Consider the following 16,789-nt stretch of genomic DNA (forward strand, 5'->3'; position numbering starts at 1 on the left):
GCCTGTGCCCCTTTTTCTACCATCACTCATGGTGAGGGCGGGATCTGAGGTCCTGACAAGCATGGGAGAAGAGGGGGGGAAGCCCTTTTATAAAAATGCTTAGTGGTGCTGAAATTCAGAGCAGCTGCTCTGTGGGAAGCGACAGCTGTGTTGTAAAATCTAAGGTTGGCCTTCTAGATCCTCCAGCCTGCCCCCTGGCCAGCACGCCCATCGTCCCCCAAAGCCACAGCAACAAGCTGGGCTTCACCAGCTGAGTACCTCGGGTGCCTGCTCTCACTCTGGGTGCCCCTGAGGGGCCCCATTCCCCGAGCCTACTGCAGGGCCACCAACCATGCCTGGCTCTCACTCTGGCCCAAGGTCCTCTCCATCACCTCCCAACGGAGCTGCACACGCCATCCTAAGGGGCCAGGCTGAAGAAGGTGTCTGGTGAGGCGGTCTGCATTCCTTGATGTGTGGTTAGGACTCAGGGCTGGCAAGTACCCAAGGTCAGCCATGCGTTGCATGCTGGCCAGGCCCCTGGAGACCCACCCTTGGGGCTTGGCTGGGCTCTGAGGAATCTCAGGCATGAGGATGTGCGTGTCCCAGGGCACGAGGAGGCCACCAGAAGGGTGAGCAGCAGGCCTCACCCCTCAACTGCAGAGGGAAGACTGGACTCCTCCTCCACTAGTGTTTCCTTTTCCTCCTCCTTCCCTCCCTTCCTCCCTGCTTCTCTTCAATCCTAAAATGTTAGTAATCAAGAGGGTAGTAGAGGATTCCTAATGACTTGTTGCTGAGCATGGGGAAATACCCTTCTCCATCCAACCAGACACACATGCCCCAGGGGTTGTGCGCGGAGCAGAGAACCGGAGAGCTCAGGCCACTGCTAACCCTTGAGCTCCCATCAGAGCCCTGGATTGAGAGCCCAGGGGACGTAACCTTCCTCTAGCACCACTCTGCCGGACCTCTGGATCTGCTGTCACAGCAAATTCAAGGCAGATGGTCACATCCCCATTTTACAGATGAGAAAACTGAGCCTCAGAAGGCAAGAGAGGGGCACACTTGGTAAGTGCTGACTTTGTCAGATACTGTCTTAGATTGCTTTTAGACAAAGGAGTTAAGATTGCAAATCTGGTCTGCCTGATTTCAAAATTGTTCTCTCCAGTCGGTCACAATAATTTTTAAAGAATTATAATTGTACTGGGTGTTTGTGTGTGTGTGGGCGGGTATTTTTTGTTGTTGTTACTGTTGTTGTTTTTTTTAGACATTCTCAATAAGTTGTCCAGGTTGGCCTCAAACTTGTAATTCTCCTGCCTCAGCCTCCTGAGAGCTGGGATAACTAGCTGGGCCCAGTTTAGGGTAGTTAAAAAACAAACAAACAAAAATTTAAAAAAGAATGAAATCATCGTTAAAAACTGGGAAAGAGCTGGGTGCAATGGTGCACGCCTGAAATTCCAATGACTCGGGAGGCTGAGGCAGGAGGATCACAAATTTGAGGTCAGCCTAGGCAATTTAGCCAGACCCTGTCTCAAAATTTTAAAAAAGGGCTGGTGATTTGCCTCAGTGATAAATCACCCTTGGATTCAATCCCCAATACTGCAAAAAAATTAAAAAATAAATAAATAAAATAAATAAAAACAAGAAATAGAGATGATACAAGGAAGAGAATAAATGCAAGTATTCTTGGAATGGTGCTTTTCCCTGTGGGCGCCTCCTCCCAACTATTTCCTTCCAGGAGCAGTTTAACTTCCTGGGCTGCGTCTTCCACTGTGCTGGGTCACTGGCTTGTGCACCCCTGTGAACTCAGTGAGGTGGCCAATGGTCTTAGCTGCTGGGTGTTGTCTGGGTGTGGGGACAAGGAAGTGCTGAGGCCCAGTTTCATGACATTCCCAACCAGCAGGGCCAGGGCTGGACTCTGCTCCAGGCATTGAGGAAGGTTGCTGCAGCAGCAGGGAGTGGCCGTGGCATGGCCAGATGCCCAGGCTGGCCCAGGAAGGGAGGCTCCCACAGGCTGATCCGCCGGGTGCACTCGGATGCTCATTTGCGTGTTCTTTGCTCCAGTGCCCACATGTTGGTTGACGCTGTCTTGATGTGGGCTGCCACAAAGGGCCACGTGTTCATTGCATGCCAACCCCAGCAGACAGCACTATGAGCATCCGGGTCTCTCTTTTTCCCAGGGCAAGAGTACTGAGGGTGGGACAGTGACAAGGGTGGGGCATGACCAGCTCCTCCGCTGACTGCAGCAGAGTCCCATGTGTGAGGCCTGCAGTGACCCCCAGCCCTCCTGCCAGGCCCGCAGCTGCTGGGAAAGTACCTTCAAGGGCTCCCTCCCAGCTCTCCCCTATCTTGCTTCCCCTTGGGCCTCTCTGGAGTTAGATGACTACCCAGAGGCAAGGGCAGACACCTGTCCCAACACCCTGTCATCGAGGGGTAGCCCCAAGCATTCAGGTCACCGCCCACACAGTACGGGTGAGCAAGTCACAGACAGGACATTTTATGAGCCTGGACTCACAGAACACCACAGTTGAAGTAATCCTCACAGTGTGTTTACAGAAGAAGCAGAAAACTGAGGCCCAAAGGGAGATGTGTCTTGGCTTTCAGTTCATTGGTGGACAAGCTGTCACCAGAAGACGTTTTCTGTCTCTGTCCTGTATTCTTTCTACCACTCATTCACTCGCCCAGGAATTTATTCATTCCACAAACATTTGTTGAATTGTCCAGTCTGAGCCAAGCACATTCAAAGACTCAGCTGTCACCTGACCCTCAAGTAGGTTGTGCCGGACAGCAGACCACAGTCATGTACAGTATTTGCTCATTATACTACTGTAGTGGCAAAGAGGGTCCTGTCACTTGCTGTGTGACCTTGGTCAATGTACTTAGCCTCTCTGCTTTCAGTTTTCTCATCTATAAAATAAAAACAGTAACCCTTCATAGGGTTATTATGAAGACTAACTGGGTGGCTACATGTGAGGTACTTGGAACTGTGCCTTGTATTTAGTAGGAATCTCACATCAGTTGAAATAGTAATGCATATAGAGCCTTATGAACTCAAAGAGAAGAGAAATTAATTTGGGCTAGTGTTGCCAAGGACATCGTGGAAGAGGGACATTTAATCTGGTGTTTGAAAGATAACTAAGCTAGGCACAGTGGGGCACACCTGTAATCCCATCGACTCCAGAGGCTGAGGCAGAAGGATCACAGATTCAAGACCGGCCTCAGCAACCTAGCAAGGCCCTAGGCAACTCAGTGAGACCCAGTCTAAAATAAAAAATAAAAACGGCTGGGGGTGTGGCTCAGTGGTAAAGTGCCTCTGGGTTCAATCCTCAGTACCAAGGAAGGAAGGATGGATAGCTAGGAGTTTGCCAGGTAAAGAAGAGCAGTCTAGACAGTAAGAGCAAGAGATGTGGGAATAAACCCCAGGGACTGTAGAGTCGTCAGAGGGTGGGAGGCAGGTGTAGCTGGGTCGTCTGGGGGTTTTAAGCTCCTCACCCACCCCAGAACCTCTAAAATCTCGCTACTCAATCCCCTGAGGGGGTGCTCTCTCTGCCCCACAGAGGATCACTGCTGCAAGAAACCTGCAGTTTGTGTGTCTGACTGTGTAAGAGACAGTGAGAACCAAGAATGGGCTGGGGTCGAGAGGTGGCCAGAGGGAGGACTGGGGAAGTGACTGGCAGAACTGGGGACAAGCTGAGTTTGCAGGTGATGATCAGGTACCTGGATAGACAGTAATCTAGGACTAGCTGTGGGACCTTGGGCATGTCAACCTCTCTGCCTCAGTTTCCTCATCTATGAAATGGAGGTAGTAAAAAGAGCTCCTCTCTCATTGGGTTGTGAAAAGGAAACGAGTAAAGAGAGAGAAGGGAAAGAGGACTTGGAACAGGGTAAGGGCTAGACAAGTAGCAGCTACTATCATTGCTCAGATTGGGGGCGGGGCCAGAGACAGGAGGGGGACAAGGCAAGTTGCTGATGTCTAGTGAATGCATAGATTCTAAGTCTCCCCAGCGCTTACCAAAAAAAAAAAAAAAAAAAAAAATATATATATTTATATATATACACACACATATACATATATATATACATACCCAGTAGGAATAGAAATGATAGCTAGCTATCTGTGTATCTATGGGTATATATAGTTTCTTCCTGAACCATGGAAGAGTACGTTGAGACCTGTGTCCCTTTATTCTTGAGTACTTGGGTGTGCATTACCTAGGAACAGAGACGTTCTCTGCAACCTTCGGGAACTTGGTGTTGATACAATACACTTTATGTCTTCAATTATTCCCAATTGTCCCTCTAATGCCCTTTATGGCACAGTCCTCCCTCAATTCACCAGAGTCCAATCCAGAATCATACCTAGCATGCAAATGTAACCTGCAAGCCCTCTTCTTTCTTTTTTTTCCCTGTGATACCGCGCAGTGAACTCGCGGGTACTCTACCACTGAACTACATCCCCAGCCCCTTTCATTTTGAGACAGGGTTTTGCTAAGTTGCCCAGATTGGCCTCAACCTTGAACCCTCCTGCCTCTGCCTCCAGTCACTGGGATTACAAGCATGTACCACCATGCCTGGCCCAAGTTCTGTTCTTAATGAGGCTTCTCCTCATTTTCAGCTCAAGGCCGGGGGTAGGAAATTCAGCAGCCACAGGGATCAATGCTGGTCCCAACTGTACATTACATGCTGAAATATGTCACTCTTCAGACCAGTGCACTCAATGCCAGCTGCCTGGGTCCCCATGACAGTGAGAGAGAGATTTACCTTCCTGATTCATTTTTCTGGGACCAAGATTCAGACGCATTTACACTGGCCCTCCCGGAACACAGGCCAGTGGGAGCAGCTGCTCAGTGAACCACAGGACCCATGGGGTGTGAGAGGAAAGAACAGAGCAGGGCAGGGGCTTGAGGTGTGCTGGCACCTCTGAAGGCATGAAGCTGACTTTGGGACTTTCCCAGGAGTCAGATGGCTGAGACTGTGGTGAGGCAGTAGGTGTGGCCTGGGGCCCCCTTGGGTCTGAGGTGGGACCAGATCTGGATGGGCCAGAACTCTGCCTGACTTGCTCTGACAAGCCTCTCAGGAGAGGCTGCCCCCAAATTATCAAAGGATTATCAGTAATTCCAAGACGGTGCTCGGTAACACAGGGTCTCATGGATGATTCCATAATACCCACCTTGAATCCCCCTTGGATATTAAACTCAGAGGGTTAACACCATCAGGACGTCAGAGAGTATCAATTGGGCTTATTATGTGCCCAGCTTTGGGGGATGTCATAAGACCAATCTCATTGAGGAACTGGAGCACCATCTAGAGAGCAAAGAGGAGGTGCTTCTGTTGTGCAGCAGAGGTGGAACAACACATGGAGCCGTGGGCTCCGAGAGGGCAAACGTGAGCTCCCCTTTGGGGCTTGGTCAGTGTGGACGGGTGTAGACAGCAGACAGCTCCTTTGTAATCACGGCAGCAGCTAACCTCAGTGGGCTTTTATCATCTGCCAGGAGCTAAGTGCTTTTCACGTATTGCATCATTACTCGTCACAACTACAGTGGGCAGATTCCATCCTTTCCACCATTTCACAGATGGGGAAACTCAGACACAAAAAGCTTAAGTAACTGCATTCCTACAGCCAGCAGCTGGGGAAGCCGGGATTCAAATCCAGTACAGTTGGCTCCAAGGCCAGCACTCCTCCCCGTACCATCAGACTCAGTTAGTCCTTGAAGGACAGAAATTTTAGAGAGGCAGTGCTCCATGGACCTGGGTTTGATTATACTGGTTGTGTGACTTTAGGCAGTTTCCCAAATGTTTTTAAGACTCTGTTTCCTCATTAGGTAATAAAGATAGCATCTTTTTCATAGGTTAGAGAGAATGTGTTTAGAACATAGTGCAAGTACGTTTATTATTATTATTATTTATTATTATTGTGATTATTATAAATGGATGTGAGGGCTAGGAAGGATGGCACATACATGTAATTCCATAGGCTCAGGAGGTTGAAGTAGGAGGGCGACAAGTTTGAGGTCAGCCTCAGCAACTTAGCAAAACCCTGCCTCAAAATAAAAAATAAAAAGGGCTGGGGATGTGTCTTAGTGGTTAAGTGTCCCTGGGTTCAATCCCCAGTACCAAAATAAGAAAAGAAAAGAAAGAAGAAGGAAGGAAGGAAGGAAGGGAGGGAGGGAGGGAGGAAGGAAGGAAGGAAGGAAGGAAGGAAGGAAGGAAGGAAGGAAGGAAGGAAGGAAGGAAGGAAGGAAGGAAAAGAAAAGAAATGGAAGTGGGGAGGCAGCCTGAGTAAGTATCCAGGATGAACGTGGACCTGGGTTGCGGTTCTGGAGGGCGGCAGGGAGAAAGTCTGTCAGGCTACAAGGTGAGATGGGTGTAATGGGTGAAAAAGAAAAGCTGGCTGGGAAGCAGGAGGCTAGGTCATTGAGAACCTTGAAAGCTACCAGAAGATGCCCTCCAGCTCTTCAAAATGACAGGTGTGTGGACTTTGTTGACATATGGAAATGCGTGTTTGGAAAAAAAAACAATGCAAAATAGTCTGTACCTACTGACAGCTGTGGAGCCGTGGAAGCCTGTCAAGGTCTGCTAGGCTGAGGGCAGAAGGGCACCCGCAGTGCGGCAAGTGTCCCAGTGTGCTGCTTTCTTGTTTACTTTTCTGTAAATACCTAATGAAAACTAACAATAAGCAAGAGGTCAGGCTGCGGTCGTTAGCTTTTAACCTGTGGATATCCACAGGGAATCACCGAAGGTTCTATTTTGCCTTGTCATTGAGATATAATTCATATACACTTGAGCCTCACTATTCACAGATTTTTTTTATTTGCAAATTTGCCAGGTGGCTCAAATTTAATTGTAACCCCAGAACCGACACAAACATAGTTTCTGTGGGCCTTCTCAGACATGCACAGAGCAGTGAAAATTTTGAGTGGCCCAATGTACACATTCCCAGCTGAGCTCAAACAAAAGGACACTTGCCTTCTTGTTTCAGTTGTCATTATGTAAACAGGTGTCCTTTTCTATTTAGTGCCTATGTTTTTTCATATTTCTATGCTTTTTTATGTGTGTGACTTAATAGTTTAAAATGGCTCCCAAGTAGTGCAGAAGCACAATTTTCCAAGTGCAAGAAGGCTGTGTGTGCCTTACAGAGGCACAAATCAACATTATAGGGGGAGATATATATATATATATATACACACACACATATATATGTTATTTATATATATATAAATATTTGGGGGGTACCAGGGATTGAACCCAGAGGCACTTAACCACTGAACCACACCCCCAGCCCCTTTTTTGTATTTTTTTTAAGAGATGGTCTCACTGAGGTGCTGAGGGCCTTGCTAAGTTGCTGAGGCTGGCTTAGAACTCACAATCCTCCTGCCTCAGCCTCCAAAGCTGCTGGGATTACTGGCATGCACTGGGCTCAACAGTATATATTAAATCAACAATATATATTAAATGTTTTTAATCAGAAGTTCAGTTGACAAAAAGTTGTAACTAGAGGTTCACAGAAACCTAACCTCAGGAACAGCGATTCCATATTTAGTACTGTGTTGGCTGCAACTGTATGGAGTGTAATTATCACCACTAACAAGAATCGCAGAGCACAGTGGTGCGGGCCTGAAATCACAGCAACTTGGGAGGCTGAGGCAGGAGGATCTCAAAATAAAAAATAAAAGGACTGAGGGTGTGGTTCTGTAGTAAAGTATCCCTGGTTCAACCCCCCGTACCTAACCCCCACACAAAAAAAAAGAGAGAAAGAAAAGAATTGACTCTACCACTAGATTTACCTTTTAAAATTCACCCTTTTTAATGTATTTCCAAGGTTGTACACCACAACCACATTGTCACTGCAGATTTTCGAGTAGTAAAATGGACTTGCAGAGTGACTTGAGAATTACCTGTCCATCTTTCCCTGTCTCCTGATCTCACTGGTTCCTTTCAGAACGCCCAGGAGAGCCATGGGCTGGCTGTGCCCACCCCTTCTGTCCCAGAAGACTTTGCAGACAAAGAAGTGACCGGTAAGAAGACTCTGGGCTCGGGTTTTTACATCTTTCTTCCTTCTTGGATCCTGAGTCCCAAAGCCAAGCATCTGATCCATTTCCCCAGCTGGTGACAAAGCTAGAGTCCTCAGGTCTTTTGACCACTGGTTGTGGGGTGGGAGCAGTGGGACTGGGGACTGAGGAGAGCCAGGGTTAGCCAAGGCCACCTAAGACGGAGGGGGAAAGGGACAGTGATGGGACTGGGCTGAAGAAAGAATCAGGTGGTGGGAAACGGCAGGAAGTACTCTGGAGTCAGGTGAACCTGGCTTTGAATCCCAGCCCCCTGACATTACCTTTACCCCTTGGGCAAGACCACCCTTGGATCTCTGTAGCTCCCAAAGAACAAGGGGCAGCTGTGCCAGTTCTGGAGGAGTAAGTGAAGTGTTGGATGGGATGTAAGTCACACCTCTGCTCAAAACCCGCCAGTGACTTCCTGTGTCACTCAGAGGACTGCTGGGGTCTGACTCATCACCTGCTCTCTTTCCCCTCCCACACTGCCCCTGCCCCCTTAAGAACCCCAGGCATATTACCTCCTGGGGGGCTTTGCACTGCAGTGCCCTCAGCATGGAGAGCTCCACCGACTCCCCAGGGCTCGCCCTGGCTCCCTCCCTGAGCTCCAAGGTCCTCTGCTCTTGGAGGCCTTGCCCGACCATTTTAAATTGCACCCCCAGCCTCTCCCTGTTTCTTTGCCACAACATTCAACATCTAATGTGGTCGTAATTTACGAATGTATTATGTTTGGTGCCTGTTCCATTGTCCCCTTAAAGCAGGAGGATGGTGGGTATTTTGTGTTTTTATTTTGTTTTGTTTACCGCTCTATCTCACTCTTAACTCAGTCAGACACTGGGTGCTTCGTGAATTTTAGTTTCTCCCTCCTTGCTCTTTTTATTGTTTGAAGTCAGAAAACTGGGAGGAGTCCTCCAGAGCTGTACCTTCCCCGGGTTTGCCAGGCTCGGCTAGGGACTGAGGGAAGCAAAGGACAATTGCCCCTAAGAGGGAGGCAGACTCTGGGGAGAGAGGCAAATCTATTTAGCCTAGGTTGTCCAGGCGCCCCCCTGTTCCATCCAGCAATCCAGAATCCGCTCCAGTTCTCTGTGGGGTGGAAGGCGGAGTTCTTGGTAGACTCAGGGTCTTTAGAAACAGGAGTTAGTTATTCATGCAAATTTCTCCCTCCCACGGGTTTTTCATGGAGCCTTCCTCCCCTGACCCATGGTTTCCTACCTCTGTCCCCTGTGCCATTTTAGGCTGAAAAGTTAAGCAAAGATGGAAGCATGGTTGCCATTTAGGAAGTGCCGCCTAAGGCACCATGTAAGCTCTTTACACAGGCTTTCAGGAATTCACTTAGAAGAAGTGCCCACAGGGGCTTGGGCCTGGTAGGGGCCCACCTCACCTTCCCCCGTTCATTCAAGGTGCCTCCCCCAACCCCAGGCAGGACCTCATCTATCCCAATGCAGGATGAGCTCCCAGGACAGCTCAGGAAACGAGGCTTTGCTGCTCCCTCACTTGATATTCAGGAGGAAAGGGCTGCAGAGGGCCAGTGCTTGTCTCTGACCCCCAGCTCTGTGCTAGGTAAAGAGATCGGCAAGGCCAGTCCTGGTCCCCTCCTCATCTCGGCCTCTCCCTTCTTTCAGGTATCAGCTCACTAGTCAATGGCAACCTCCGACTGTACAGCTCTGTGGGTGACCTGAGGCCTGAGCACTATGGCCTGGATCCACTCATCCCCCCACCTCCCCCAGGCCCGGCCCCAGGACCACCCCAGGACATTTCACAGCCTTCAATGGAGGCCCCACCACTGCCTCCACCTTTTGCAGCTCCCCTACCACCTCCCCTGCTGCCGGAATCCCCACCCCCACCCCCACCCAGCACGGCCCCACCTCCACCTCCAATACTGGACACCCTATCCCCCCCAGCCGCTCTTTCTCCCCCATCCACTCCCACCCCTCCTGACTTCATTCCCCCTGCCCCACCCTTGGCCTTTCTAGCCCCTCCACCACCCTCTTTGCCAGCTCCAGCACCCCCAGCTCCAGTGTCTCCTCATGCAATGGGGACTCGTCTCTTTGCCCCTGGAGGTGTCACCAAGTGGAAATCAGAGGTAGCACTGAATGGCAGGCAGTCAGAGGACCCCAGAACCAGTCCCCCCAGGAGCCCTGCTGAACTAAAGGGGAGCTCCCTGGGACCTAACCCAGAGCCCCACCTCACCTTCCCCCGTTCATTCAAGGTGCCTCCCCCAACCCCAGTCAGGACCTCATCTATCCCAATTCAGGAAGCACAAGGGGCTCCTCCAGAGGAAGAGGGGGCTACCAAGAAAGCCCCCAGCCGCCTTCCACTGCCTCCTAGCTTCCACATTCGCCCTGCATCCCAGGTCTACCCAGACAGAGTTCCTAAGCCAGACCACCCTGGGGAGCTCAGGGCAGAGGCACCAGCACAGGACAGCTCAAGGCTCAGCCAGCCCACAACAAAGGAGCAAGCAGGAACTCCACCCCCAGCCCCTCCCCTGCCCCCTCCTGCACCCCCACTCCCTCCCCCTGCACCTCCCCTTCCTCCAGCTGCTTCTCTGCCTTCTGCTGAGCTGGCAGCCCCTCCACCTGCCAGGTTTACCAAAAGCCCTAAATCCAGCTCGCCTGCTCTCAAACCCAAGCCCAGACCTCCCAGCCCGCAGGACCCCTCCTCTTCAGAACCTGTGGACTGGCGGGATCCCAGCCAGATGGAAAAGCTGCGAAGTGAGCTGGCAGCCTACCTCTGTGGCTCCAGGAGAGAGGACCGATCCGTGAGTCACAGGTCAGGCCCCATGGTAGCCTCTCAGGATAAAGAGAGCAAGAAGGTCCTCAGTCAGCTAGACGAAGCAGCCCCCACAAGCCTGCCAGAGAAGATCCCCCCAGGTGTTTCTGAGAAGAGTCCCTGCAACAGCATTGTGCCCCTGCCCCCAGTGGACTACGTCCCCCAAGATGCACCAACTGCACCAACCCCCAGTGTTCGGCAAATCCGGAATGAGCTGGAGGCTCGGCTGTCCTCATCAGCAGACAAGGAGGCCAAGCCCAGCATCGGGTCTCTACCACCTAAACCTCGGCTAGAAGGGGGAAGAATCTTTGAAAATGGAACTGATAATGGCAAATTCTCCAAGCCTGTACCCAAGAATCCTCCAGCTCTGTCCACCGCACCTCATCCAACCACACCACTCCAATCCAAGGACACACCTTCACCGGCCATACCACCCAAGGCCACACCACCTAAGGCCACACCTGGGCCGGCCACACCACCCAAGGCCACACCTGGACTGACCACACTTGAGCTAGCCACGCCACCCAAGGCCACACCTGGGCGGGCCATACCACCCAAGGCCACACCTGGGCTGACCACACCTGAGCCAGCCACGCCACCCCAGGCCACATCTGAGTCGGCCACACCACCTAAGGCCACACCTGGGCCGGCCACACCACCCAAGGCCACACCTGGACTGACCACACTTGAGCCAGACACACCACCCAAGGCCACACCTGGGCGGGCCATATCATCCACAGCCAAAACTCTGCCCATTACGTCATCCCAAATGATGGCAGAAAAGGACCTCATCCCTGTAGGGCAGCAGGAGAAAACAGAATCTCAAGAAAGTACAGTATCCTCTCAGCCAGGAGCCAAAGAACCCACATCAGAAGTCAATAGGCTGCCCACACCAGATGCTCTCTCTTCTCCAGCCCTCCTACCAAAGATGTCCCCTAGCCCAGAAGATGTGCCATTTCTCTACAAGCCCCATGGTAGCCAAAACAGCCCCAGCAGAGAGGTTGCTGTGGTGATGCCTACGCTGGCCAGAGGAGAGGCTGCAGAGTCAGCTGGGCCTGTGGATGAGAAGGAGCCCCAGGGCCTGCCAGTCAAACCCCCTGCCCCAGCCCACCCTGCTGACCAACTTCTCAGACACCCAGTTACTGGGGAGGTGGTGGAACAGGGCTCCCCCATGGCCCTGCTCTTGGCAGCTAGGCAGAGAGCACAGAAGGGGAGGCCTGGAGGAGGAGCCTTGGGGCGGTCCTCCCTACCAGGGAGTCTCCGGGGCCACAGGAGCCATCCTGAGGCTAGCTCCGATAGCATTTTCTACAGCGACAGCCGACCCAACTCCTTCACTGTGGTTCCCAAATTACCCAAGGAGGCTGAGAAGGACTCCCAGCTGACCTCGACAGTGCGGCCCACAGTATCCAGTCAGTGGAAGCCTCAGCGGGGAAGAGATCCAGAGGTCACAGAGCCAATCCATCGTCCCCTGTGGACAAAGGCAGAGCCCCCAGTCTCTGTGGCCTGGGAAAGATCAGCTCCCTCCAACCTCTCCCTTAACCACCTGCTGCCCAAATCCTCCTCCTCTCCATCCTCTCCTTCCTACAAGAGGGAGGAGGAGGAGGAGAAGGAATTCAGCTTTGAGGTCATCCCACCGCCGCCAGAGTTCAGCAATGATCCTGAGCCCCCCACCCCTGCCCCGGCCCTCCAGTATGTGGGCCGCCGGGCGACCCCGGCCCGGAACAACTTTTCAGACTTGGGGCAGCCCCTGGACGCGGGCCCTGCGGCCGCGCCGGCTCGCGGCTTCTCGCGCTTTCCCAGTGCGCTCTACTCCGGCGCCGGGGGCCTGGAGCGCTTCTCCGGCGGAGGCCGTTCGCTCATCAAGAAGCGCCTGTACGTCGGGGAGCCCCACCGCAACCCCGGGCTGCCCCGTGGCGCCACCAGCCGCAGCCTAAGTTCCCCCAACTGCTTCGGACCGCAGCCTGGAGGACCCTTCGGGGCGCTGGGAGGCCCCGAGATGCGGCGCGTCAACTCCGCGGGCCGCGCGCCCCCCGGCGGCCTGCACGCGCGCAGGCTGTCCCTGGAGGGCGCCGCCCGGGGCGCGGGGGAGGCCAAGTACAAAGCGCCCGGTGGCGGCGGCGGTGGCGGCGGGACGGACTACGGCTTCGTCCCTGCCACCGGCAGGTGAGCTGGAGATGGGCTAATGGAGGGAGCCCGGGGCGGGAAGCCAGGTGAAGTCCATGGAGGCACTGCCCTGGGACCAGAGTTGCTGACCGGGCCACGGCAGGTCAGCCCTGGCTTGCTGAAAGGGAAGAGAGGCTTCCTAACCTGGAGGGGGCGCTGCGGGCCTTTCCTTACTTGCCTCCTTTTTGCCCTTGTTCTCTCTCCATGGGCTTCCTCTCCCCACCACTCCCAGGGCTACAGGTTAAATGTCGCATGGGAGACACTGGGTGGTCCTTGGCTGGAGGGATTTCCCAATAACACAGAGATGTATCCAGACCCAGGCTAGGAGTGAAGGGCTTGGAGTGGAGGGGTATTAGGCATGTTCTCTGGCCAGAAGGACCCAGAGGGAAGGGAGAGCCCTGTGTCCGGTGGACTGGGGGTCCCTCCCTGAGGTTAAACCCTACGCTGGGCCATCTCTCGCCCTAGGGGAGATGGGCAGGGTGTTGGTCAGCCAGCTGCAGATACAAACCTCACTGCTCTCTTGCTCTCCCTAGGTCTTCTCACAACACACCCCATTATGGAAGCCCCATCAATACCTTCACCGTGAGGCCTGGGACCCGTCATCCCATCTCTTATGCCTACTCAGGAGCCCACCGGAAAGCCACATCCTGAGTCCTGGGGTTCTTTCAGCTCTACTTCAAGGGGTTGGATCTGGGCACTTGTTTCTGTGGGAGGTGGGAGGGTCGCAGCAGGTGTTAGCCTGACTCAGACATGGAGGAGTCTTTGCTCCCTGAGGACTCACAGACAAATAAGTGAGAAGCGTGGCCTCGGGAATACTAAGTGGGGTTCTGTTTTCCCAGAGCACCAGAGCTCCTACGGACTGTTTGGCATGGGGGGTGGGAGGGGCAGAGGAAGGAGAGGAGGAACCATTCAGGGCCTGGGCCCTGAGTTTCCGTTAGCTGGTATTATCTGCTTTAGCAAGATTTATTTAAAGCAGTTTTACAAGCATGGCCTACAGAACAGGTTCTAGAAGCAAGGGTTCGGTACTTATTCTCAGTTGAAACCATGGGATCCTCATAAAAGGCTAATGTACATCCCTGTCTGGGTGGGTGTAGGTCACAATAGGTAGATATCTTTAGCCTCCACCTGTTGCCACCAAGAGGTGATACCTGGGGTTCCTAGTTGCACTGAGGCAAACCAATACTATGCATGCATAATATATGGAGAAGGTACTGGAATAGAAGCCCTTTGCATTGACCAAGTTCAGACAGTTTGATTTCTCCTTGGCTCTGGCCCTTAGCTACAGGGAGACCTACAGAGAAGAGATTTGGCAGCTAACAGGATCAAGGCTTTTTTTTTTTTTTTTTTTTTTTTTTAAAAACTCAGACCCGTGTAGCCCTGATTTGGGGGATTGGGCCCAAGAGCTATAAAGTCCAGGGCTTGACACCAGAGGTCCTACTTGGCCCTGTCTCAGATGGGATTTGAAGGGGGCATTCTTTCTAGCCCCAATACTGTAAATCACCAATATTATTGAGGCCTTAAAATGTGTAGCCAAGACACCTTGGAGAGCAGGACACAGCAGAGATGAGAACAGAGGCCCGAGAAAAGCGCTGATGGGGAAATGTGTTTTGGAAAATTAAGAGTGGTAGGATTGGGCCAGTCCAGAGTAGGTGCAACTATCAGTAGGGTAATAATTTGTCCTTTGCCTGGGAAGTCCAGGTTTATGCCTGTTTCCCAGTGAATTAGACCTCCTTGTATTTAAAAAAAAAAAAAAAAAAAAATTCCTGTCTTCAGGTCAAGGTCTGCTGGATACTCAGGACCAGGCCAAGGCTGCCTGCCTCAGTAGGAAGGAGGGCAGGTGAGTGGCCCACCTTAGAGGAGCAGGCCAGTAGGGGGCAGCCAGAAAGCAGCTCCCTTTGGGAACAAGATGTTGGGCCTTTTTGATCCCTGGTTACCAGCTGAGGTACTACTGGTTTGCAGGGATAGCAGTGAACCACTTCAAGGAAATAAAGTACAGGGATAGGTGGGCACCCAGGTGGCTAATGCCAATCATTGATGGGGCAAGGTCTGGTTACCTGTGTTCAGGCAGCAAACCCCATCCCAGTACCAGCACTGGCTCTATAAATATGTATGTATTTCCTCTGCGCAATGTTTTATAAAAGAGTTCATTCACTAATTTATCTGCTACATTAAGGCTTGAGGAGTAGGGTGTGGACCCCAGCTGTGGACTGCTCTGGGGTGGGTGGAGAAGGGCTTGGTCTTAGTTGGCTTGGGAAATAAACGGGCCAGTTTGGATTGGCCTCCCGCTCTGTGGCTGTGGATTGTTGACTCAGAGTCACTGGGGTGTGGTGGGATGCTGGGAGAACTGACCTGGGAATCATAGAGCACTGGGCACCATCTGAACTGGTGAGCCATTTTGCTGGGCCAGCTTCTTTACTGACCCTTGGGTTTTCTTGTTCTCCAGATCCCTCAAGGGCAAGGAGCAAAGCTGAAATCTGGTGATGACAAACTATGTGCTTAAGCAAGTCTCTGATTTCTTCTTTCAGGCATGATAGCAATACCTATCCCATAAAGCTACTGTGAATATCACAGCCAGCCATGGATCCATTTAACAAGTATTTGGGTAACTGCTAGATGCCCGGCACTATGCTTGCATGAATATATAGCCATCAACACACAGACATGGTTCCTAGGCAAGAATATCATCTAGTGAAGGAGAAGAAAAAGAACACACAGAAACATCCAAAATTAGAATAGGTGGTAGGAAGGAAAGTAATAGGGCATAAGAGAGAAAAACTGGAAGGTAGAGAAAAAAGAGCGAGTTGACTCTACCAGGGTGGGGAAGGAAGCCTCCTGAAGTCCTGACATTCAGACTGATGTAGGCAAAGCATTCAGCCCAGGTCTGGAACTCAGTTTTTTGACATATGGCATTTTTGGGTGATGATTACCTGTGTGAGTCAGCTTTCCATCACTGTACCAAGATGATTAACTTTATTATAAAGGGGAAAAGTTTATTTCAATGCAGTTTTAGCTGTCTTAGTCCATGATTGGTTGGCCCCATTACCTTGGGCCTATGGTAGCACATCATGACCAGCAGCATGTAGTACAGCAGAACTACTCACTTCGTGTCTAGGAAGTGAGAGAGGAAGAGGGGCTGGGGTCCCACTAACCCCTTCAGGGCACACCTCCAGTGACCTGAAGACCTCCTAACAGACTTCTCCAAGTTCTTATTACCTCCTGGTAGGGTGCGCTGGGAACCAACCCTTTACCACATGGGCCTTTAGGGAACATTCCAGGTCCAAACCATAGGGCTCCTTTACATTGAGTGTGGCCCATCACATTTCCCAAAGATCTTTGGCATGCTTTCTTCTCCTAGCCCCTACCTGCCATACATGTTCCACAGAGCTGTTTTTGCCCACTACCCACCTCCCCACCCACTAATTTTTATTTCCCAGAAGAAAAAAACTAAGAACTAAGGAAGTTCTGTCAAGATGGTCAGTGGCAGAGAGCTGTGCTTCCTCCTCAGCTTTCCATGGGGTGGGTCTTGGAAAACTGAATGGCTCACTTATTTAGCAGGTTGGGCTTCCTGGAAGGAGCTCCCAGGCCTCTTTCCCATCCTTGGGGCTTCCTCATTCTGTCTCTCACTGTGCCCCCACATCTGCCATGACGCCCTCAACCTGATGATATGGAGTAAGGACTCGGGCTGCGTATCTGGCTTCTCTCCCTTCCTGCATCCCTCTGAACCCTTCTTTCCCCTTCCTTGCCATGGGATGTACAACAGGGAGAAATGTTGTTTAAGCAAGGTGGAAAATGGAGGGAAGGACCCCACTTCCTAGCTCTGCCTCTAACAAGCCGTGTCA

General features: G+C 51.9%; 2 protein-coding genes across 4 annotated transcripts in view; one reads left to right on the forward strand and one right to left on the reverse strand.

The window, feature by feature from the left end:
* LOC306665990 (uncharacterized protein C6orf132) overlaps positions 1 to 15,236 on the forward strand; it is a 31,415-nt gene extending 16,179 nt beyond the window's left edge. Inside the window, exons 3-5 of the mRNA XM_079147732.1 lie at positions 7,913 to 7,988; positions 9,641 to 12,950; positions 13,484 to 15,236. Of these exons, the coding sequence (XP_079003858.1) occupies positions 7,913 to 7,988; positions 9,641 to 12,950; positions 13,484 to 13,601 (3,504 nt within the window). The 3' untranslated portion in view covers positions 13,602 to 15,236. The remainder of the gene's footprint in view (positions 1 to 7,912; positions 7,989 to 9,640; positions 12,951 to 13,483) is intronic.
* Positions 1 to 16,789, reverse strand: part of CIMIP3 (ciliary microtubule inner protein 3) — a 69,965-nt gene that overhangs the window by 31,128 nt on the left and 22,048 nt on the right. The window lies entirely within an intron of this gene.

Source organism: Sciurus vulgaris, assembly GCF_902686455.1.
Source record: "Sciurus vulgaris genome assembly, chromosome: 7".
Classification (NCBI taxonomy): domain Eukaryota; kingdom Metazoa; phylum Chordata; class Mammalia; order Rodentia; family Sciuridae; genus Sciurus; species Sciurus vulgaris.